The 23803-nt window shown below is 37.9% G+C and overlaps 1 protein-coding gene across 4 annotated transcripts in view; it reads right to left on the bottom strand.

Annotated features, from left to right (window-relative positions):
• Nucleotides 1–9010, bottom strand: part of KYNU (kynureninase) — a 98315-nt gene extending 89305 nt beyond the window's left edge. For 2 of the 4 annotated variants that reach the window (XM_036254661.1, XM_036254659.1), the window contains exons 1-2: nt 8829–9010; nt 2338–2519 (exon numbers count right to left, since the gene is read on the bottom strand). In XM_036254661.1, coding sequence (XP_036110554.1) covers nt 2338–2506 — 169 coding nt within the window. In that variant the 5' untranslated portion in view covers nt 2507–2519; nt 8829–9010. Of the gene's footprint in view, nt 1–2337; nt 2520–8824 lie in introns of all 4 variants that reach the window. The other 2 variants (XM_036254660.1, XM_036254662.1) reach the window with 2 other exon arrangements.
• Between the last annotated feature and the right edge of the window lie 14793 nt (nt 9011–23803).

Raw genomic sequence — 23803 nt, 5'->3', positions numbered from 1 at the left:
TGTTGTGAATCCACTGAGCTGGGAGTGGGCGAGATGGATTAGAAAGTAAGTTTCAAAACATGCAGAGGAAAATAAAAAGGTAATTAATAAATATTTGTTCAATGAAAGTGACAACACAAGGATAATCATGTTGGTTAGTGAGTGTTAGGTTCAGTAACAGAAAAAGCGAAAAATTCAAATACCATTTTAACTTTCTGTGTACCCCTTCATTTCAACAGACTATTTTTCCTGGAAATTTAGGGTTGGGTCCTACCTCAAATCCTTGATGCTATTATTATAGAATAAAAGCATCTTAAGAAAAGAAAGTCAAAGACACCCACCCCTGAAGCCTCACCTTTAGTGTCCAGGAAATAGTCATTGCTCAGAAATGTGTTTCTAGATGTGGCCATTATTTAGTATCATTCCGCAAGACAACTTAGCTTGACCTGAAGGCACAATGGACCACTGGCCACTTTCTCTCCTCATTGCTTCTGCCATGCCCTTCCTTCTCTCTTTATTACCACCATCCGCCCCTAGCGAAAAGGTTTTGTTACTATTTCTCTTTGCTTACTTTGTTGGGTCTGTTTTTCTTATTACTCATGAAAATGAATAAAATACATTTTATTAGTTGTGAGGAAATAACAACTTAGAATAAATGTCATAAAGTTCTAGAGCACTGATTGCTGATTTATGTTTTTTGTTGCATGCTGAGGAGGAGGCCTACAGCTCGGTGGCACTCCAGGGCTCTGGTCATCCCTCAAACTGGACCTCATCAAATAGCTCAGGCAGCCCATGGGAAGCACACTGGGGAAGGTCACCAGAGCTGACTTGTCTTACGGGTCATGGTTACTTGTGAGGACTTCTCCATTGTGCGCTGCACGTCATGGTGCCCTTCCCCTCATTGAAAGAATATTTTTAGATTTAACTTCCTCATTTTCAAACATTAACAGTTCTTTTCATTCCTTAAGATTCAAATCAAAATGCTCTTTCATTCTAGATTCCAGAAACACCTAGAAGATGTGTCTCTTCTGTGATCTCCGAAACTTCATTTACAGCCCCATTTCATCTGGTCTCACGTAGCTGTCCTTTGTATCGATGTGTTTCTCAATTGATATTGAACAACTTTAAATTGGATATAGGGCTTTCTCTTATTTCATTCTTTTGTAATTCTACAGAGTGCCGTCCTGTGTTACATAATAACATAAGAGACAGTTATGTGACTCAGTCTCACCCTAAAATCATATTAGCTGATTCTCTTGGGTTATGAATATCTAAAATTGTACCTGCCTCACTTAATCTGAAGAAAAAAGGAAATTAGACTCTATTGTAAAGTATGTGAAACCCATTTTGGTGGAGCAATTCCATTCAACCTGGTAGCTTTTTTCATTGAAGTAAAATGGACCAAAGCCAAATAGGAAAAATTGCTTTATATTTTGGCACTTGTGCTACCTAGTTGTTTTTCTTTTTCTTTTTAACAGAATGTCTCCCAAACCAAGTACAGAGTCACCTAACTCCATTATTTTTTTAAGTGCATTATTCATTTCTTTTTTTTTTTTTTTATTGATTTGAGAGAGAGAGAAAGTGAGAGGGAGAGCGAGAACATTGATTGGCCACCTCCTGCATGCTCCCGCCTGGGGATTTAGCCCACAACCTGAGCATGTGCCCTGACCAGGAATTGAACCAGTGACCTCTTGGTGCATGGGTTGATGCTCAAACACTGAGCCACACCAACAGGCCATTATTCATTTCCTAATCACTGATTTTCTTTCTCTTTCTTTCTCTCTATTTTCCTTCCTTCCTTCCTTCCTTCCTTCCTTCCTTCCTTCCTTCCTTCCTTCCTTCCTTCCTTCCTTCCTTCCTTCCTTCCTTCTTTCCTCTTTCTTTTTTAGTAAGTCATATATATGCTAATGGCTATTAAAATAAAATCCCTCCTCATATACCAACTTCCAAAGGACATTTTCTCTTAAGGCAAATACCATGCTATAGACTGGATGCCACACAATCAGAGATATTCTAATAATATATTGAAGAGGAATTGTTCTGAGCTCAAAGTGCTTTGGGAACAACTAAATGCATCTGCTGTAATTGTTAATCAGTCACTCCATTGTTCAGAGAAGCCGATGACAGTATAAGCACCCTGTAAGTATTTTGTTCAGAAGAGGAGAGGTAACATAAAGAATCTAAGGCTAGGGTCAGCTCACAGGTTGATTTAGCAGCACTAGGAACCTGCTGTTTTGCAGACATTTGCAATGGTTCTATTATGTAATGGAAAAATGGTTTTCAAAGATTTACGGTAAACACTTGCAGTAACAAAAATAAATTGATTAAGAAAAAGAAAACCCTTTCTAGTATTCTCACTTGGAGGTAGATCCTGCATTTTGGGGATACAAAAGTACTCCTTGAAGTGCCTCAGCTTATCTTCCTCATCGAGACGGAGGGCGACCCTCTCATCTGTAGGGTGACATCTAAGTTCAGACGCCACGCGTTGCACTGTGTCAGCCGGTAACTCAAGAGGTAAAGGCTCCATTACAAGTTGTGCTCTAAAAATGAAAACAGAAATTTAAAATAATAAAGCCACTATCATTTTCTGTAGAAAATTAGCTCTTTGGGTGAAACATTTTTTTTTTTTAAACTAAGATTCTCATCTTCCCAACCTCAGAAATAATATTGTTATCCAAACAGCATTGAAGTGTACCCCTGAATTTTTCTCATGTATAAAACCACAGCAACAAAATAATAGTCACTTAGGGATATTGGAAGGATTGGATTAGGTAATTGTACTCTCAATAGATGCTAGTTCTTCTTATTTTTATTTCCTGAAAAATGAACCAAATTAGTGGTTGTCAAACATATATAACATCACCTTTTCCTCTAGATGACTTACCAGAACGTAACAGTTGAAGGTAATTTTGTGGGGTGCAGGAAAATAGTGCCCCACCCACCTTGTTCTTCCTATCCCACCTCCATTATCCCAACCCCAGAGATTCTTAGATCTAGTTTTAAAACTATGGAGATACACACAATAAAACCTTAACAGATTCTTTACTGTAAATGAAAATCATGTTGCTAGAAAGGTAACTTTGAGTAATATTAGTATTTTTTTGGCATCTGAAGACTAAAGAGATCTACTTCCTGCTGATAACGAGAAACTTCTCTTTCCCTACCATGCACATATCTTAGAAAAGACTCTGGTGTGTCTTGAAACCACATTCTACTCTGCATAATCATCACTGAACAGTCCCCATCTTTCTGGAAAGAAAACTTAACCTTTTTGAAGGAGATAAATAACAATGGAAATTTAAATACATACATTTTTTAAAAGGTGATTTAAGATCTAAGGTTTTTAAATATTTTTTTATTGATATTTTAGAGAGAGAAATGGAAACATTGATGTGAGAAATCTCTATCAGCTGCCTCCTGCACACCCCCTACTGGGGATCAAGCCAGCAACCTGGGCATGTGTACTGATGGAGACTTGAACAGAGACCTCTCAGTCCACAGGATGATGCTCAGTCCACTAAGCCACACCGGCTGGTCTAAATACATATTTTAAACATCACCCAAGTTTTATATGTTTTCTTATATTTCTCAAAGTTTCAGTTTTTTGAACTTGAGTAAGAATTGTATTTGAGAGAAAAAAGTGTGCTTTCCTTAGGCTAGCTTGATTTACATATGTTTACATTGGCTGGTTTCACTTCTGTATTCCTCATTCATTTTCTCTTTCAATAAATATTTATTGAGCACCTACCATGTTGCACCATGCAGTGTGAAACAACAGTGTATAAGACAGTATATACATAGTGACTTTTAAGGGGAAGAATAAAAAATAATTAAATTATATAATTTCAGATAGTTTCAACATCTATGAGTAAACACAGCAGAGTAATGGGGTAGAGAGTCACTAGGGATGGGATAGTTATTGGGGGCTCAAGTGTATCTCTTTGGGGCAGGGGTATGTGATCACTTCTGGACAAGAGGTGGACTGGAGGAAGGTAACAGCAGGTGCAAAGGCCCTGAGCTGGAGATGGACTTGGCCTGTTTAACTAATGCACTGAGAGAAGTAAAGGGAGGTGGGACTATGATGAATGAGAGACAGAGACAGAAATCAGTCATGAAGAACTTTAAAGGCCAGAAAGGAGTTTATATATTTTTCTAAGTTTAATAGGAAATCATTGTAATTACCTTAAATCGAAAAAATGATATGATGTAATTTTACATTAAATAAATATCATTTTTGTTCTGCTTTCTGGTGACTTATTAGTTAACAAGAGGGGTAAATTAAGGCTATTTTAACAGTTCAGGGGGAAATGACAATAGCTTAAATGTGGTGAGGGAAAAGGTAGAGAGAAATATCTGGATTTATAATATATTTTGGAGAGAAAGTCTAGATAATCTATGATACAGAAAGGAAAGTAAGTATTCATCAGCGCTGGAAGAAATACCTAGGGAAGAAACATACTGAGGAGGAAGATCAGAGTTCTATTTAGGACATAGAACTTTAAAATAAATACTGACTATCCAGGTACAAATATCAAGCTGGCTCTTGAATAATTAAGCTCATGGGAAAACTGGATCACAAGATATATGCTTGATACTTCTCAACTCAGAGAGTGTGCTTAGGCCTAAATGCCTGGGCACCAACTCAAACGTACATAGGCTCTAGAATAGCGACTTAATTTTCTTTCTTCCACTCCCCACTCTCCTTCCTCTTACACACACGGTGTGAGGCGGTCAAGAGCTACATGTCTGTGTTTATACAGTGCCAGTAGAGTAAACATTCTTCCTGTCCTCTAAACTTACATTCTTCTGCTTATTTGACACCTTCCTTTCTCAGTCGCCAGTGGTCTCCCCTGATGAGCCATCCCTTATATTCCCAGAGAAGGATCCCAAGCTTCACCTGAGCATGTGTTTTAGTTTTAGCACCAGTAATGGCTCAGCTGCTACAATTCATGCTTTTGTACAAAAGTCAAAAATTTCACCATTGATCTTGATGGTTCTTTTAATATCTGACCATACTAAATTATTACTTGTTCTCTTCATGGGATTTGTTCTCTCTGTGGTTTTTCTTAGGCCATTCCCTTTTCCCCAAAATGTTCTACTTCCCCTGAACACATTCAGATCCTAGTCATCCTTCTGTGTCCTGGCTCACATGTGACATTTTCATGAGACCTGTCATGATGTCTCAGCTAAAATCGTCTTTCCTCCTCTGAACACCTATAATACTTATGAGCACACATCTTGTAATTGTAATACATTCTGTCAGGTACTGTATTTATTTAGATTCATATGTGAATGGGAAAAATCAAACATGCTTGTCATGCTGACAGCTTGATTCTAAATGGGGTCTACCTATAGTTTTCTAACGAAAGAAACTGCCTTCTGAGTAGAGATGACTGCAATTCTACCACTTGACATTATTACTTGCCTGGTCATCATTAATTAGACCTCTCCGGGACACTTGACCCACTAAAAGACAATGGTTTTGTCAATGGTCTGAGAATGATTGGCTGTGAAAGCTCTGGCCAACCAATCATGATGGGTTTAGCCAAGCATATAATCAAATTCATTCAGGAGTGAGCTGTGAGATACAGTTCTTCATTCAGTTAGACACAGGAGCAAAATTTAAAAGAGACACAGAGACAAGCAATAAAATGATACAGTATAGGAGGAGTATTGTCAGGAGTGACTCATTTTGCCGAGACATACAGAACCACCGAGTGTTAAAACACAAAGTGATTCCGGCAGTAAGTAAGGGTCACTGCTAAAGAATAGCTGAATGGAACAGCTATGTCTCCTGAAAGCATGACAGGACAAGTCAGTCTGGAGAGTCATCGCATCGTTCTATACCACCAACTACGTGGAATGCCTGGGGGGCTGCTTGCTTTGCTGTTCTAAAAACCCCATGAGCTCTTTTTCTGCCTTATTATCAAGTCTGCCTTGACTATAAACCCATTACTTATGGTAACTTGATTCAGTTGCTGGTCTATCCTACTGAAGTGTATTCAACCTGGAGGGTCTGAATTTTGCTTAATTTATCTTTATAGTCACCCCATTGCTGAGCAGTGCCTTTTAGACAGGGTGTTCTTCCAAATTAGCAGTTGAATAAGAATACACACAATAGCTGGGTAAATTATTTGAAATGACTAATGACATGTTACTAGAGGGATACCCTTTCCCATTCCAACTTCATAGGGAATAGGGAGCACTTCCAATGAGACTCAGCCAACAGAGCTTGTTTCATATTTGGGACTTTCTTTGGAGTCAGCATCTTGAGAGTTCATTGGGGTTAGCTCTAAACTCTAAGTGGGGTTACCTAAATTAACATACAGATTACTTTGTTACCGTCGCATCCCAGTAAAATTCAATTTTCCTTATTTAAAAACATATTTCTATTCATTCATTAGCCTCTTTGTATTTGTTTCTTATTTAATTCTTATCATAATCCTGAGGGATCAGTGTCATTTCCCCCATTTGGGGGCTACATTCTGGAATAAACAAAGTAGAAATAGAAACAGAAAGGTACTAAAGGTCACCCTAGGAAACTGCACTTCGCCTGAAGAGCTGAGTCGGTGGTGCCTGCAGGTCATGGCACTTGGGTGAATGTGCAGAGACTGGAAACTTTCACTATATTTTTACTTGCCTCTTGCATCCTAAAGCTTTTTTTTGTTTGCTCATTTTTAGTATTTCTTCAGTCCATTCCTTTTATCTGCCCTTATTTTTTATTTCAGCCCTGTACTCACTCTGCAAAGCCCCACAGGCTATGAATCCATCTATTCTTTTTTGTAAGTTTTGAACATTTATGGATTTTAAAGAGGAGTAGAAGGTGTAGAGAGAAAAAGAGAGAGGAAAAGAAAGAGAGTGAGAGAAAACATCAACTTGTTGTTCCACTTATTTGTGCATTCACTCATTGACACTTGCATGTGCCTTGACCAAGGATCAAACCCACAACCTTGACATACAAGGATGATGCGATGATGCTCTAACCAACTTAGCTACCAGACCAGGGCTCCATCTACTTTTTTTTTTTTATCTTCACCTGAGGACATTTTTGCATTTATCTTGAGATAGAGCGAGAGGGAGAATGGGAGGAAGAAAGAGAGAAACATCGATGTGAGAGACACCTGGAGTGGTTGCCACCCACAGGATCCCATCCGGGCCGTGGACAAACCGAGGTACGTGCCCTTAGCGGGAACCAAACCCGGGCCACTTTGGTCTGTGGGCCGAGGCTCCAGTCGCTGATCCAAACCGGCTAGGGCTCCATCTACTCTTTTTAGTTAATCCTTCCCATTCAGTGCCCATGATACCACAATGCCCTCACTACAAGGAAGCAACTTGTAAACTCATAATTATTGCTCTTTAATTCTATATTCAACCCACCAGCTAATATAATTAGTGCTTTGCAAGCCATAATTTTATGCTTTGTTTAGGTTTACCTTTTGCAAATAAATTGACATGCTGTTATTTTTAAATAAATTCAGTTTAAGTTAAACAAAACTCCAAATCTTATATTTTACATATTTAGTGCTAATTTATGAAGAACGTGGACATATACACATTTGGTATTGGGCAAGTCACCTAACCTTTCTGTATTGCAATATCACATAAAAGTAAGTCAAATATTACTTTCTTCAGAGAATCATGATTAAGATCAAATAAAATTAGTGAAGTGAAATATTTTTTAAAAATGTCAAAAGACATTTTCATAATATATTTCAATATTAATAACTTGTGATGAAAATTGCCATTTACCCTCAACTAAGCTTTGGAAATTTTGAAAATTGTATTTTCACAATTTCATTTAGACAGCTACAATGTCATAGTTAAACATTTTATAATCATAAAAATTGATTTTTCTGTGGAATCTTGGATCAGAATCTCCTATTCACCCATGGTCTAAGGTTAAACAGTTAAATAAATGACTATTGAGTACTCAGTGGTTAATTTTTACACAGTTTCAGGGTCACATTCCAGAAATGAGTGAATTGTACACATGGGTTCAAAATTTAGAACCTGGTAAAACAAATTATAAAGGAAGTTTGCAGCTTTTCATGGAGAAAGAAAAAAAGAAAATCTTATTTAATATACATAGAACAACATTACCTTATCATTATTTAAGAAATAAGTGACATTACTCTGTCTCAACTGCATATTTCATATCTAAGATTATATTCATTACATACTGAGCTTAACATTAATAAAATCAATGCATTTACCCCAATTTACTAGCTATATAACACCCTACTCTTTACAGAATAAAAGTAGGAAAGAAAAACAAATGAAAAACCTTTTAGCTCTGTAGAAAAAGTATATCAACTTTCTATTCTTAGGCAAATACTTCAGAAAACGAAAGGGGAAGCAACCTGTTAAAGAAATAGACATTTTCACTTCTCTAAATACATATTTAATGACTAATAGCACCATAAGACAACTAGGGAGTTCCCAGAAAACAAAGGATTTAAGTTTATTTAATTATCTGAATCTTTATCTAATTGTACCATTTAAACCAAAGTAAGTACAAGATTAACTTTAATTAATCAAAAGTACTTATCTTTTAGTAGATGAATCCAATGAACTATTGACATGAATTATTTTTCACTATATTGGTAAAACCTCTTTATTTGATATAAAATTTTACGAACTATAAAAATGATCTCTGGAATTTTAAAGGACCTGCCATTAGGAGACTACTACTTTTATTGATGTAATTTAGAAGTTAAAAAGAAGAAGAACCCGGCAGAAGAAGCTTCTAAAGCCCTGTGACCAGGGTCCTAGCAGAAAGAATACCCCTTCATTGAAATCACTGAATAGATTTGTGTAGGGTGTGTGTCAGTGTCTCAGTGCTTACCGGCTGGCTGGGATTCCAATGGGGTTCACAACTCCGGTCTCCTTTCAAAAAAGAACAACAAAACCACAAAGCTCTCAGGAGTTCTTTGTTGATTTATAGATCAGACCTCGGGTGAGAAATGTAAGGCACTCCTGCTCAGACTCCACCCTTCCGGGAATTTGTGGGCTAACTTTAGTTCCTCCCACTCTAGCGAATGCAACTGTAAATCCCCAGGCACACACTTAAGCAAAGTGCTGCGCTTGCTTCTGCCGCATACCCGGGGAGCTCGCTTCGGGCTCTTCCCTCCAGGCAGCTCTGCCCTTTGGACTCCAGGAAACACTTCCTTGGCCTCCGACACAGATCTCTGGGCCTGTGAGTTATACCCTATAACAAATAATCCTACAAAGCAAGTAGGGAACCATTGTTTTTGTGTGAGCTGAACCAAAAAGTTTCTCCAGGAGGCAAATTCTAAAAGTTCCATCCCTTCCTTCCTTTGGGCAAAGTAGACTAAGGACTAGAGAAATGTTTTTTCCAACTCTGCAGATGAGGGAAGCTTGGATTTTTGAGGCAGTGCCCCACTGACAAATGCAGGGTGAGTTTCCGTGTTGAAGGCGGAGTTTAACATTTAATGGATAAACATTTTAGTCAAAACCTTAAAATAGGCTCTGGAATATACTTTGTTGCCCAATAAGTGTGTTTTAAAAACTCCTAGATCATAAATCTGGATAGATGACAAGACAATCAAAGAAGAAAAAGTTTGAAGATCATGGTGAAAGTCACCTAAGAAACTTCAGTCTTTTGATGAATGTCCTTTTAGTTACAGAACCAAAGATCAAAGAGTTTCAGAATTAGGACCAAAGATAGAGAACCTAAATAATTGATCCACCTTCATACACCTAAGTCTTGTTGAGCTCCCACAACACCTTAGGTGAAGCAGCATTTGATGCAATCATATGTACCATGTGTTTGCTGTATAACCATGGACAACTCAACTAACTGTGCCGAGGCTTAGTACCATGCCTTTCAAATGGAGATAAGAAGGTCCCTTTCCTCACAAGATTACAAAGATATTAAAAAAAAAAATGCATGTAGAAAGCCAGCATACCAAGACATGCAAGACACTGGATAACACATTCTTTTTTAAAATTTTATTATTATTATTTTATTGTTGAAAGTATTATAGATGTCCCCACCTTTTTCCCCCAGTGGTCCCCGCCTCCCCCCTCCCACCCCCTCCTGCTTTCCCCAAACTAATGTCTGAGTGCATTGGTTGTGCATATTTGTTTTTTAATTATCCAGACAAAAGTACTGCCCTCCTATCTCTAAGGGAAGAGGATAAAACATATGTAATTACTTTTTCTTTTTAATTGATTTTTCAGAGCGAGAGAGAGAGACAAAGAGATCGAGAGAGCATGAATGTCCCAAAGGTGCCAGGCCAGGGACCAAACCAAGGAATTAGGTTCCTGCGGAGCCCTGATAGGTATGTTCCCTGAAGGGGAATCAAAACCCCGCCCCCTGGTGTACCCGAGGAGGCTCCACCCACACCAGCCAGGGTTGCATGCAATCACTTTAATACAAATAATTAATTAGTAAAAAGTAAATATTTAATCTGATCAGTCCTGTTCTTACAGTAATCCTGTGGAGTAAGTACGTTATGCTCATTTTGTTCAGTTCCAAGTGCAAAACTTTAAATCTAGTCAGGGTGCCTCAAAATTTGTGCCTTTTTTTCTTCCCTTCTTTCTTTCGTTCTTTCTCTCTTTCTTCCTTCATTTTTTTTTTTTTTTTTTTTTTAATGTTGCAAGAACTTTGGGGGATTTGCCAAGTTTGCATATCCAGAAAGTGAGCCTGAGGGTGGAGTCTGTGTCACTGCTGGTGGGAGAATGTCACTCCTTTAATTGCTGACTTGCTGACGACAAACATAAAACAGAAATAGAGACAGAGACCTACATAACAGGTTCTTGCTTTCACGTTGTTTCTTTTGAAATCTTTGTTTTGTTGCTGTTGTTCCACTTATTATTTATTTATTTACTTACTTATTTATTTAAAATGATAGCTTTCTTGTCTGACTTTTATTATTTTATCTTTATTGTAGAAAGTATTGCAGATATTCCACTTTTTTCCCCCATTCACCCCTTCTCCCCGCTCCCGCCTCCTCCTGCCTTCCCCACACTGTTGTCTGTGTCCATAATGATAGTGTTAACAACTGTTCCATCAAAGTGTTATCTTGAAAAACTATTATTTTAACACAGTCACTTTTAAAGGTTTGCTTGCAGGTCTAAGCTATGCTCCTACTTTTTATATTGGTAATTTAAAAAAAAAAAGTATTACCTTTAATCATTTAAAAAATGTATTCAGCATATTCTTTGCAGTAGGTACAAAGCTAAATGCCAGGGACATGCTGTTGAGCAGACCCTTTGTAATAGGTCCATAGCCCCTCAAAGTGTAAAGCAATTGTGGTGAAAGCAAAATCCTCTGTGGTCAGCTGTGGAGGAAAAGGAGAGAAGAGAGAGAGCTTCCATTCCTTCTCTTTTGGAAATAGGAAGAAGAAAATATTGCCAGGACAATACTGGTAGCAATTCAGAGCTGTCTGTTACTTTCCACGAATGTCATCTCGCTTCTAACATATATCTCTGAGCGGTGGAGACTGATTTTATCCCCCTCAAAGCCTTGCCCATGAATAGAGCTAAATAAATATCAGTTGACATAGTTCATTTTTTCAAAAAAAGATTCCATTCCTTCCATCAAAATGAATGATAAAGATTTTAAGGGAATTTCTGTTCTCCTACAGGGGAATTTTTAAACTGGAAACTCCATCTTAATTGTTCACAGTTTATTTCCTATAGGTAGGCCATTGTCTGGACTCTAGTGGACTGCAGTGGATGTTTGCTGTATTATTCACCAAATTAAATGTCATGGAACAAATGTTTCCAGAAGACTCCAAGGCTACAGATACACTGCGACTCTCGTTCTGAATGCTCCATAACTAAAAATGGGTAAGGACACTGTGTAAGTAAAAGTGGGTGACGCTTGGTAGCCAGTTCAGGTCCCGTGATTAAAAGTGTTTTGTAGAAGTGAAAGAGAACTACAACCTCAGTTTGAGGACAGACGGATGGAAAGCTGCATCCTCAAACGTGGGTGCTGAAGGGTAACAAAACATACTACCCCAAAATATGACTAGGAATTCAGGACTTGCCACCCCAAAACATGTCCCTTTGTTCTATTGATTATTTTGAGCTGTAGGCACTTGAAAAACAGCAAATGCGGGGAGATACGGTCTCTGAACTCCCCTTATCTGCCTCAAGATAAATCCTCCAAAGAACCCAATTGTAATAAATCCCCTCCCTGGGAGTTTCATCAACCAGGGAAGATTGACTCTTATCAAGAAAAGACTGCAAAGTGGACACCACACAGAGGCAAACTGTCAAACTGCGTATCTCTCATTTATTCTTCAAGGCCATTTGTCTTTCCTAAAAATTGTTTGCTCTCCCCTAAAAAGACTTCATCCCTCTCCTTTCCCTATTAAGATGGGATTTAAGCCTGAATTCTAAGTCACCTTGGTGAGTTACTCATTTTTCCTGGGCTTCTCCCCTGTACACATAATGGATGTATACATGTTAATAAAGCTCTGTTTGTTTTTTCCTTGTTAATCTGTCCTTTAGTAAAGGGATCCCAGCTAAAACCTCTGAAGGTTCAAGGGAATATTTTTTTTCCTTCCCCATAGTATATAGGAAGTTTTACATTAGTCCATTTTTTAAACTACATAAACACTTTTTAGGAGCTCACTTCTTTTGGTAGAGGAAAATTTAATCTGAGTCATTATTGGGACCCTCCTTTTATTCCCAGATGTTTTACTCAGAAAAATACTCTGGGGCCAGCCGCCTGTTCACGTCCTTCTGTCTCTTCCCTCTACCTTTCTCTTCTCTCCCACTTTTGTCTTTTCTCCACCCTACCAGCCTGCACACCCAAGGACGTTTTGCCCTTCTTCTTTGGGTTAAGAAATATAACATAACATATGCTTTCTCAAAAGCCAGGTCAGGACTTTTTCATCGGTTTCTACTCTGAAGCCCAGGAAAACAGAATCTTCTATATATGAGGAGGGGGAAAGGTAAAGAACAGGACACGCACATCGAAGGTTGTCTTCCTCTGCTCTTTCCCTTCCCCTTTCCTTTCTCCCCTCCCTCTACCCTTCACTTCCCCTCCTCCACCTTTTCCTTTCCTTCCTCCTCCTCTTACCTTCCTTTCTTTCCCCTACCCTCCTCACGCCCTCTCCTCCCCAGTCTTTCCTCTTCTGTCCCCATTTCCTCCTCCCCACACCTCCCCACCAACTCCCCCTCCTCCACCTTCCTTCTGATCTACTTTTCCCTTCCTCTTCCTTTTACTTTTCCTCTCTCTCTCTCCCTCACTTCTCTATAGAGGAAAAGCAAAGGAAAGTAATGCACCAGTAAATCGCTAGGCTGTGTTTAGGTAATCCGTTCTCTTCTTTCCGTGAGGTATATATTTTAGTTGTTAGAAAAATTCCCCAGTAATGCACAGGGACTTTTCTTTCCACTATATGTAGTATTTTCTGTTTTTCTGAGCAAAACGCAAGGGCTCATTATAAACAATTTGCCAGCTGGTGTTTAAATTCATTTAGGAACCAAAATTTCTATAACCCATTCACTTTTTCCTAGATCAGAATTTCTCTTTCACTGTTAATTCACATATATTTAAGGCAATTTATTGTTTTTTTCTAGCAGGGGAACTTCAACAGTTTTTTAATATGTGGTTATATGCCAATTTGCCCCCAAAGTCTTCTGATTATTTACAGAAAGAATCAGAATTAACAAAAATTTTCTACTTTTTTCTGTATTTAAATATAAGTGGGGGGAAAAAGAATCAGACCTGAACTACAGTTTTCAAAATTATTTTATTGTTATTATTTTTTAATTTTACTTTATTGTTGACAGTATTACAGATGTCTTTCGTTTTCTCCCTTCATATCTCCCTCCATCCAATACCCACCCCACCTCAGGCCTTCTCCATGCTATTGTCTGTGCCCATGGGTTATGCATAGATGCATATATAGTCTTTGGTTAATCTCTTTCTGTCTCCTCCCATCCAACACTCTCTTACACCCTTGAGATTTGTTATTCTGTTTTATGCATCCATACCTCTGGACCTATTTTGTTTGCCCGTTTATTTTTTCTTTAGATTTCACTTATAAATGAGATTACATGATATTTGTCTTTCTCTAACTGGCTTATTTCACTTAGCATAATACTCTCCAGGTCCTGCCATGCTGTCTCAAAGGGTAAGAGAGCCTTCTTTTTACAGCTGCATAGTATTCCATTGTGTAAATGTACTACAGCTTTATTATCCACTCATCCACTGAGGGACACTTGGGCTGTTTCCAGATCTTAGCTACTGTAAATAACACCGCTATGAACATAAGGGTGCATACATTCTATCTGATTGGTGTTTCAAGATTCTTTAGGCTATATTCCTAGAAGTGGAATCACTGGGTCAAATAGCAGATCCATTTTTCATTTTTTGAGGTACCTCCATACTGGTTTCCACAGTGGCTGCACTAGTCTGCATTCCCACCAGCAGTGTACTGAAGTCCCCTTTTCTGCACATCCCTGCTAACACTTGTTGTTTGGTGATTTATTGATGGTAGCCATTCTGACAGGTGTTTTATTTGCATCTTTCTGATGATTAGTGATGTAGAGCATTTTTAATGTGTCTATTGACCATCTGTATGTTCTCTTTGGAGAAGTGCCTATTCAAGTCCTTTCTCCATTTTTTAATTGGATTGTTTGTGATTCTGGTGTTGAGGTGCATGAGTCCCTTGCATTATTTTTTCAATTAAACCCTTATCAGATGTATCATTGGCCATTATGTTCTCCTGTACAGTAGGTTCCTTTTTCATTATGTTGATGGTTTCTTTGTTGTGCAAAAGCTTTTTAGTTTGATGTAGTCCCTCTTGTTAATTTTTTCCTTTGTCACCTTGCCTAAGTGATGTATCAGTGAAAATACTGTTATGTGAGATGTCTGAGATTTTACTGCACATGTTTTCTTTTAGGATTTTTATGGTTTTGCAAGTTAACTTTAAGCCTTTTATGCATTTTGAGTTTATTCTTGTGTATGGTGTAAGTTGATGGCATAGTTTCATTTTTTGTATGTACCTGTTCAATTTTCCCATCACTGTTTATTGAATAGACTATGTTTACTACACAGTGTGCTCTAATGTATGCTCTTACCTCCTTTGTCAAATATTAATTGACCATATTTGTATGAGTCGATTTCTGGGGTCTGTGTTTTGTTCCATGGTGTATATGCTTGTTTTTAATGCCGGTACCAGGCTGTTTTGATTACGGTGGTTTTGTAGTACAATTTGATATCTGGTATTTTGATCCTTCCAACTTTGTTCCTCTTTCTCAAGATTTCTGTGGCTATTGGAGTCTTTTCTAATTCCATATGTATTTTTGGAAAGTTTGTTCTAGGTCTGTTAAATATGTCATTGGTATTTTAATAGGGATTGCATTGAATCTTGGCTGTGTGGACATTTTAATGATGATGATTTTTCCAATCCATGAACACAGTATACACTTCTGCTTTTTTTGTGTTTTCCTGTATTCCTTTTTCAATGTCCTATAGTTTTCTGAGTATAGGTCTTTACCTCCTTGGTTTAGTTTATCCCCAGGTATCTTATTTTTTTGTTGCTATGGTAAATAGGATTTTTTGTTTTTTAGTTACTCTTTCTGAGGTTTCATTATTGAAGTATTAAAATGCCACTGATTTTGGGGGGTTAATTTTGTATCCTGCTACTTTGTCAAATTAATTTATTCGATCTAATAATTTTTTTGGTGTAGTTTTTAGGGTTTTCTATGTACAATATCATGCCATCTGTGAATAACTGCAGTTTTACTTTATCCTTTTTTAATTTGGATGCCTTTTATTTCTTCTTATTGTCTGAATGATGGCTAGGACTTCCAGTACTATGTTAAATAAGAGTGGTGAAAGCAGACATCCCTGAATTGTCTCTGATTTTAAGGGAAATGCTTTTAGCTTTTCCATTGAGTATACTGTTGGCTGTAGGCTTGTCATATTTGGCCTTTATTATGTTCAGGTATGATCCCTCTAGTCCCTTTTTGCTGAGAGTTTTTATCATAAATGGGTGCTGGTTTTTGTCAAATACTTTTTCTGTATCTATTGATATGACTGTATGTTTTTTTATCTTTTATTTTATGTGGTGTATCACATTTACTGATTTGAGATTCTTGAACCATCTTTGCACCCTCAGAAATAATCCCAGTTGGTCATGATGTATGAGCTTTTGATGTATTGCTGGATTCTATTTGCTGGTATTTTGTTGAGAATCTTAGCATCTATGTTCGTCAGGGATATTGGCCTATAATTTTCTTTCTTTGTTATGTCTTTATGTGATTTTAGAATTAGGATAATGCTGGTCTCATAAAAAGAACTTGGAAGTCTTCCCTCCTCTTGAATATTTTGGAATAGTTTGTGGAGCATCGGTATTAACTATTTATTTAATTGAAATATATATTTTTTTCTTTATTGATTTTAGAGAGAGAGGAAGGGAGAGGGAAAGAGAGATAGAAACATTAGTGAGAGAGAACATTGATTGGACACCTCCTGTATGCACCTCACTGTGGATTTGGCCCACAACTGGGCATGTGTCCTGACTGAGAACTGAACTGGTAACCTCTTGGTGCATGGGTCGATGCTCAACCACTGAACCACACAGGCCAGACTGTATTCTTTTTATTTATTTATTATTTTTTAAATTAATTCATTTTTTTGGTACGTGCCCTTTGTGGGAACCGAACCCAGGACTCTCTGGGCCGCAGGCCGACGCTCCAACTGCTGCGCCAAACCGGTCAGGGCCAGACTGTATTCTTGATGTCAGATATGTTATCCTTTATGTTTGACTGATTCTTGTTTATGTTTACTATTGCTTGTTTCATGCTGCTGTAGTTTCCACTAAGTTTCTTGAAATTCTCAATAAGTTCCTTAAGCATTATTATAACCATTACTTTGAACTCTATATCTGATCATTTGCTTGCTGCCATTTTGTTTAGCACTTTATCTGGAGTTTCCACCTTTTTTTTATTTGGGGAGGTGTTTCTTTGTTTCACCATTTTTGCTGAACATTTTTTTCTATGTATTAGATCAAACTGCTATGCCTCCCAGACTTCATGGGGAGGCCTTATGTGGTAAGGGTTTTTGTGGGACCCAGTGGTGCAGTCTCTTAGGTCTCCTGAGCTGGAGGCTCTAAGGATTACACTTGTGTGATTTATTTGAGCTCCCTGTTATATTGGGTCTCGAATGTTGTCCCTTGCATGGATGGGATCTCCTCTCAGGTTGACTGATTGTGAGTCTCAGTCCTGACTACGTCATGTGAGCTATTGTGCAGGGGCTGGCAGAACAAAACTAAACACAACATAACAGAAACATACAAAAGAGCCTTAAAACCACACACACACACACACACACACACCCAACCAGCAAAGAAGAGAGAATTAGAAAAAAAGAAGAAAATAAAAATAATAGAAGAAAAGAAAAAAAAAATACTAGGAGAGAAAAAAAGGGGGAAGAAAAAGTATTCTGAAAGGGCAGAGGTAAAATAAATAAAATAAGAACAGAGAATAGGGAAATAAAAATGGTTTAAAAGAAAAGAAGAAAAAAAATTATGAAGAGGAAAATATAGGAGAAAGCAGAAAGGCAAAAAATTAGAAAAGGAAAAAAGATGCTTAAGTAGGAGAAAAAAATATATAGTAAGTAAAGAAAAAAAAAACACAGAGATTAAAATAATATGAAAACAATAAAAAAGGAAGATAAAGAAGATGATGCAAAAAAAAAAAAGAGTAAAGTGACATAGTGTTGGTCTCAGCAGAGTTTTAGTGCCCCCTGGGAGCTCCCTTTGGATCCTGCTCTACTTAGGTGGCAGCCACAGTCAGAAACTGTTCTCCTGCCCAGCCGGTGTGGCTCCGTGGTTAAGAGTCAACCCATGTACCCGAGAGGTCACCAGTTCAATTCCTGATCAGGGCACATGCCCAGTTTGTGAGCTCAATCCATAGTGGGGGGCATGCAGGGGGTGGTCAATCAATCTTCTCTCTCATCGATGTTTCTATCTCTCTCTCCTTCTCCCTTCTTCTCTCTCTATAATCAATAAAGAAAAAAGAAAGAGAAGAAACTGTCCTCCTTTGGCTCTTAGCAACCTTTTGGAGCTTCAAGCGATCTACAGCTCGTGTCTGACTCCACAGACTCGGCTTCACGCAGGAGGGTCTTCAAGCTCCATTCTAAAGGCAGTTTGCTCACAACATGGGGCCTAGGGCTGGGTCAGCAAAATTCCCCTGGTTCCCTGGGCTCCACCTCTATCCACCTTGGCCTGCTGGACAGCTGTCCATTTCAGTCACTGAAAAGTCTGTTCCTGAAAGGGCAGAACTGGGAATATGAAATCTCTGGGTCTCCCGTGAGGGGGAGGTGCTGTTCAGATTTCAGTGTGGAGGGTGTGTTTTTCACCCCAGAACTAGAGAGTAACCCAGAATATTTCTCTGTATGCAGTCCAGTGGGATCCGCTGGAAACCAGGGGCTTCTATCAGCTCTGCCATGAGGGGAAAGCACCAGTCAGGTTCCTGGGTCAGTAGGATGGATGGCCCCACTCCCAAGCCAGTCACTGAGGCTCCCTGAGGCTGTTCGAAACTGTAGGCTTGGCCCCTACTACTGTCTCCTCTGCCAGTGTCCAGACACAGGGTGTGAAGGCAGTGTTCCTGAGGGCGGGCAAACTGCATCTCCTGGGGCGGGGCTTTTCCTTTTCCCTGAACTGTGGCTTCTGGGAGGGGCCAGCACCTCTCAGGAGAAATGGCTGCTTTGGTTTGGGGGAGGCACAACCGAACTGAGGTCACCCGGGGGGCTGCTTTTCCAAGTCCTTCCCCAGTTCTTCCCATCCCAGCCTCTCCTCGGGCACCTCCAGCCAACACTGCGCTCCTTCTACTGAAGCCGTGAGTGAGTCGCTCTAAGTGTAAATCCTGTGCTCTGGGTGTTTTTTTAAACAAACAAAAAACCAGAAAAAAAAAAAAAATCCTATGGCTTTATCTGTGACCAGCTCTGGGCTCCTTCGTGGACAGAAGCCCTGTCACTTTTCACTGCTGGATGTTACGTGGGTCATTGTTTTCGGCCCTGGTGCTCCAGGCTGGGGAGCTCAGCTGGGGCCTGGGTGTCATCCTCTCGGGAAAACCCCCAGACCACAGCGGGGAGACTCCTCCTCCCCGGCCTGCTGCCTGGGAAGCAGCCACACCCTCCCGCAATCATGCACCGCCCACCAGACTGCAGCTGCTTTCTGTCCTTCCCTGCTCCACGTCCGTCCATTGGTAATTCCAAGTGTCTGTTCCCCAATTTAGTTTTGTTTCCAGTCTGGCCCTGGAAGGAGGAGGTGCAAGAGAGGTCTCCTATACAGCTGCCATCTTCCCTCCCCAAATGATTTTGAAATAAACAAATGCTGTTTACATCGCTGGCCCTATGTCAATGAGCCATCCCATCTGAATACACAGAACCTTGATTCATTACTAAATGACCATTAAGGATTATAAAACTTTCACGGTAACAAGGATTTGCTTTCAAGTCAACCATTTTGTAGTCATAGTTTTTGCTTTTACTGTTTATTTTATGACAGATTTTCTCATATTAACGCTGTTTTTGTTATCATCATCCTCCGGATAACTAGAGGTCCCCACGGTTCCTGTAAAACAGAAAACAGTAACGTGAGTCATATTGACTTCAGGACATTATTGACATTGTGACAACTCTTTGCAAAATGGGAACATTTCCATTGCAAGGCAAAGCTTTTATACACTAGGACTTTTTTTCACAGTACAAAGTACAGTGCAAGTGCTCTTCATAAGAATGCACATTGCACTAAAACATTTTTAAAATATTAAAAGTGACTATCAAGAGAGGCAGCAAAGGCTGTTTGTTTGGAGGTGCTTGTTTAAGATCTCATGGCGTTTGACTTTCTCCTGTGACTGACTGCTAAAGTGGTTTCTAGTACCACTAATAAAGGCTGTCAAGGTTCCCACTGTGCCTGCGTCCCGCATCAGGGCACCGTCTTGCCAGTTGGTATTCATTTGTGACTTCCCACAACTATAATACATATCCACCAAAATATAGCAAAATCCTAAATTTTCTTAATTGCACACTGCAGACAAGGAGAACTATTTTATTAGTCTAGAATCCAAAGGATGCTTATAGTAAGTTTCCAAAAGCCAGAGGGAAATGTTTCTAAGAGCTTTTTTAGATAAGGAGTAGAGCAAGAGCTTGTAGGAAGTGGAAAAGAACGTCCATAAACTTGCATTTATATATAAGAATTGTAGTCTACTCTAAATAATTATTTTTATAACCTGGAGGAAATAGATTATTTTTAGCAAAATATAAATTTTTAAAATTGACTGAATTAGAGGGACACTTGAAAACAACAATTCCTTTAGAGGCGATTGGAGATGTGTTTATTTATTATTATTATTATTTTCTTTATTGATTTTTAGAGAAAGAAGAAGGTAGAGGGAGAGAGAGATGAAAACATCGATGAGAGAGAACATCAACTGGCTGCCTCCTGCATGCTTCCCACTGGGGATTGTGCCCAAACCTGGGCATGTGCCCTGACCGGGAATCGAACCAGCAACCTCTTGGTGCACTGGTCAGTGCTCAACCACTGAACAACACTGGCCGGTCTGCAGATTTGTTTAAAGGGTCAGCATATAGACAGCTATATCATGTTTGAATAGTTTGCACAACTCTTGTCAAGTTCTAGCTCAACTTTATTTATTTTGCTATAAATCCTCTTAATAAAATAGATATTAAGTTTTCTTTTAAAAGTCACATTTTATTGCAAAATTAATATCCAGCAAAATTAACATTTTTTTCTTTTTTAGTAATGCTGATGATCCTCTCACCAGCATATATAATACATGTACATTATATATATTTTAATGAATATATAATTATATATAATATATAATGCATTATAAAATAATTTTTTCAATATAATAATTTAAAATATATGTTTAAATCAAATTTTATTGGGGTGACATGGTTAATAAGTTATATAATTTTCAAGTGTACATTTCTATGCTACATGATCTGTTTATTGCATTGTGTGCCCACCACCCAAAGTCAAATCATCTTCTGTCACCATATATTTGGCAGCCACTGTGGAAAATAATATGGAATGTCCTCAAAAAAATTAAGGATAGAGTTACCATATGACCCAGCAAACCCTCTTCAGGATATTGACCCCCAAAATTGAAAACATTTATTTGCAAAGATATATTCACCCCTATGTTCACTTCAGCATTATGCACGGTGGCCAAGCCATGGAAACAACCAAAGCATCCTTCCATAGAAGATTGGGTAAAGAAAATACGGTGCATATATACAATGGGATAGTACTCATTCATAAGAAAAAATGAAATACTGCCATTTTTGACAACATGTATAGACCCTGAGAATATCTTGCTAAGTGAAATAAATTAGAAGTTAAGAACCATATGCTTTCACTCATTTGGGGGATATAAAGCTGAAAGCAACAAATTAACAAATAAGAAAAACAAACAAACAAAAACTCATAGCTCAACTTTAAAGAATAGGGTATTCCAATGTTATTCAAATTATTTCCGACTATAGAAAAAGAGCTTGTCTGTTAATTTTCTGAAATTATCCTTATCTCAATTCCAAAACTTGATAAGGTTAGGCATCTAAGCCAAAGAAGCTTGTTTCAATTTTTGTTTTTAAAGTTGATACAGAATCATATCACTTATCTATTTTCATCAGAGTCATTTATTTTTATTCAGGATATATAGAGTGGGCAAAAGTAAGTTTACAGAAGACAAATAATACAAATAAATAATGCAATAATAAATAAATAAATAATAGTACAAGAATAAACTCTGTTTTCCCTACTCAAAACTGTAGACCTACTTTTGTCAACCCCGGTATTAATTCTATTTAAAATAAGCTTTAGCTATTTTTCATTACATAGTTTTAGCATATTTTGTTTTGTTTTATGAGGTTTGATTTTTTCCCTTTTAGAATTGATTTATTTTGAATTTTCATTTTCTTATATAAACTTTATTTTCTAGAGAAGTGTTACATTCACAGCTGGTAAAAAATTTGATTAATTTCTACGTGGTTCTTATCTTGAAAATTTCCAAAACTTGGGTAAAGAGAAAGGATTCCTTATCACTTCAAAATATTCAGTATCAGAAAATTTGATTTTGTAAAACGGCTTTAAAATATCTTTTGCCACTGCAAAAAATGGACTAAAATACCTCAAAATAACTGAAGATGAAGACAAATTGGGAAATATACTTAGAATAAATATTACATATATAGATTAATATCCTGAATATATAAAAAATTAATAGTTATGTGTAAATTAATCAAAATGTTCCCTTTTATCTTTTAATACTTTTACCATGAATTTGATTTCTTATATTAATATAGGTAAATCTGCTTTTTTGTTGATTTTTTCATGTCTTCATTTTCAACATTTTGGTGTCATTTTATTTTGCTTATTTTTTAAAAGACATATAGCTAAATAAGTTTGTACATACTACTCTATATTTTCTTATCTACCTATGTAGCAAGGTAAAAAAAATCTACTTTTTTTTAAAGGACATTGACCATCTCCCATTTAGTTAAATGCTGATATATTTGGAAGGGAAATTTAGGGATCAGCATAAATTGGGGTGACTGTATGTAGGAGAACTGACAGCACTCTCACATGGCCTGATGGATTATCAGAGAGATATAGAAGTCACAGGAACTCCATACATGCACTGGCCAAGGTGATTAATGACCATCATCCTCGGGTTCCTGAAGGGACATCCGGAAAGTGTGTACAACATCTCTGGGTGGATTGTATTTGGAACCCTAAGGTACTGTTTTCTACTACAACCTGTTTTTTGGGTATTGGCACAAGTTTGGCCTGCCTCGAAAATTCTGCACTGGCTTTGCACATAGCAATTTCTAAAACCTGACTGATCGTTGAATGAGAGGACAGATTTGGCTTCAGTGTGTGCACCATGTGAACCCCTTAATAAATATCTCTTTATATAAACACACACACACACACACACACCTTCAAACACAAGAGAATAATTGTACCTTGCTCCTTGAACATGGTGTTATCTATCCATTAATTTTTTTAATGGCAGATGCCCTATGTGTTTCAACTAGACCTTATTATTACCCTCTGGATGAAGCAAACAACTATATGTAGTGACTCAAAAATTACTTAACATCCTCAAAAGATTAAGGCAAATTTCTGCCCTCTCAATCCTTTGGGTGGGAAAAGGGTCAAATCAACACCATACATTTACTCTCAAGCAGCTCATTCTATAAAGTGAATATAACTAAGTTAGAATGGGAGAGGAAAAGCAACATTTTCCATCTATTTTAAATTGGGAACAATGTTAAGATTCCTGCAGGTGAAAAGCAATAGGACAGGAGATAAAAGAAGAAAGAGACAAGAAGCTTGGTGATTATTCATGATACTGTCCTGCAATGTGAGCCATTTCCTACCTACAGTTCCAACCACAGTCTAGTGTCTGAGTTATGTTTTTTTGGAATAAAAGAACAAAGTCAGTACAGTATGATTTGATGGAAAAAGCAAAATATAGTGGAATAAGATACTCCATAAAATGAAATAAATTTATGGAAGTAAGAACTCAGGAAAGAAGTGATATTAAGTATATTCTCCCCCCACTTAACACACATCTCCTTGGAACAAGGAAAGACATTCTGTGAATGAATATCCTCAGATATCATTAACAATTAAGGAAACATGGTAAAATCAGTTGACATCTCCGTGACTTGGTTGTTTGATTTACATCAGACTGTACCCTTGAACCCCATTTCTTTTGTTTCTTAATGAAGTTGGCCTTTCAATAACTCGAATTGGACTTTCTGTTTTGGAGTGAATTGTGGGGAATAAAAGAAGCA

The sequence above is a fragment of the Molossus molossus genome, unplaced genomic scaffold (assembly GCF_014108415.1).
Source record: "Molossus molossus isolate mMolMol1 unplaced genomic scaffold, mMolMol1.p scaffold_m16_p_11, whole genome shotgun sequence".
NCBI classification, from domain to species: Eukaryota; Metazoa; Chordata; class Mammalia; order Chiroptera; family Molossidae; genus Molossus; species Molossus molossus.
This window is presented reverse-complemented; position numbering and strand designations above follow the sequence as displayed.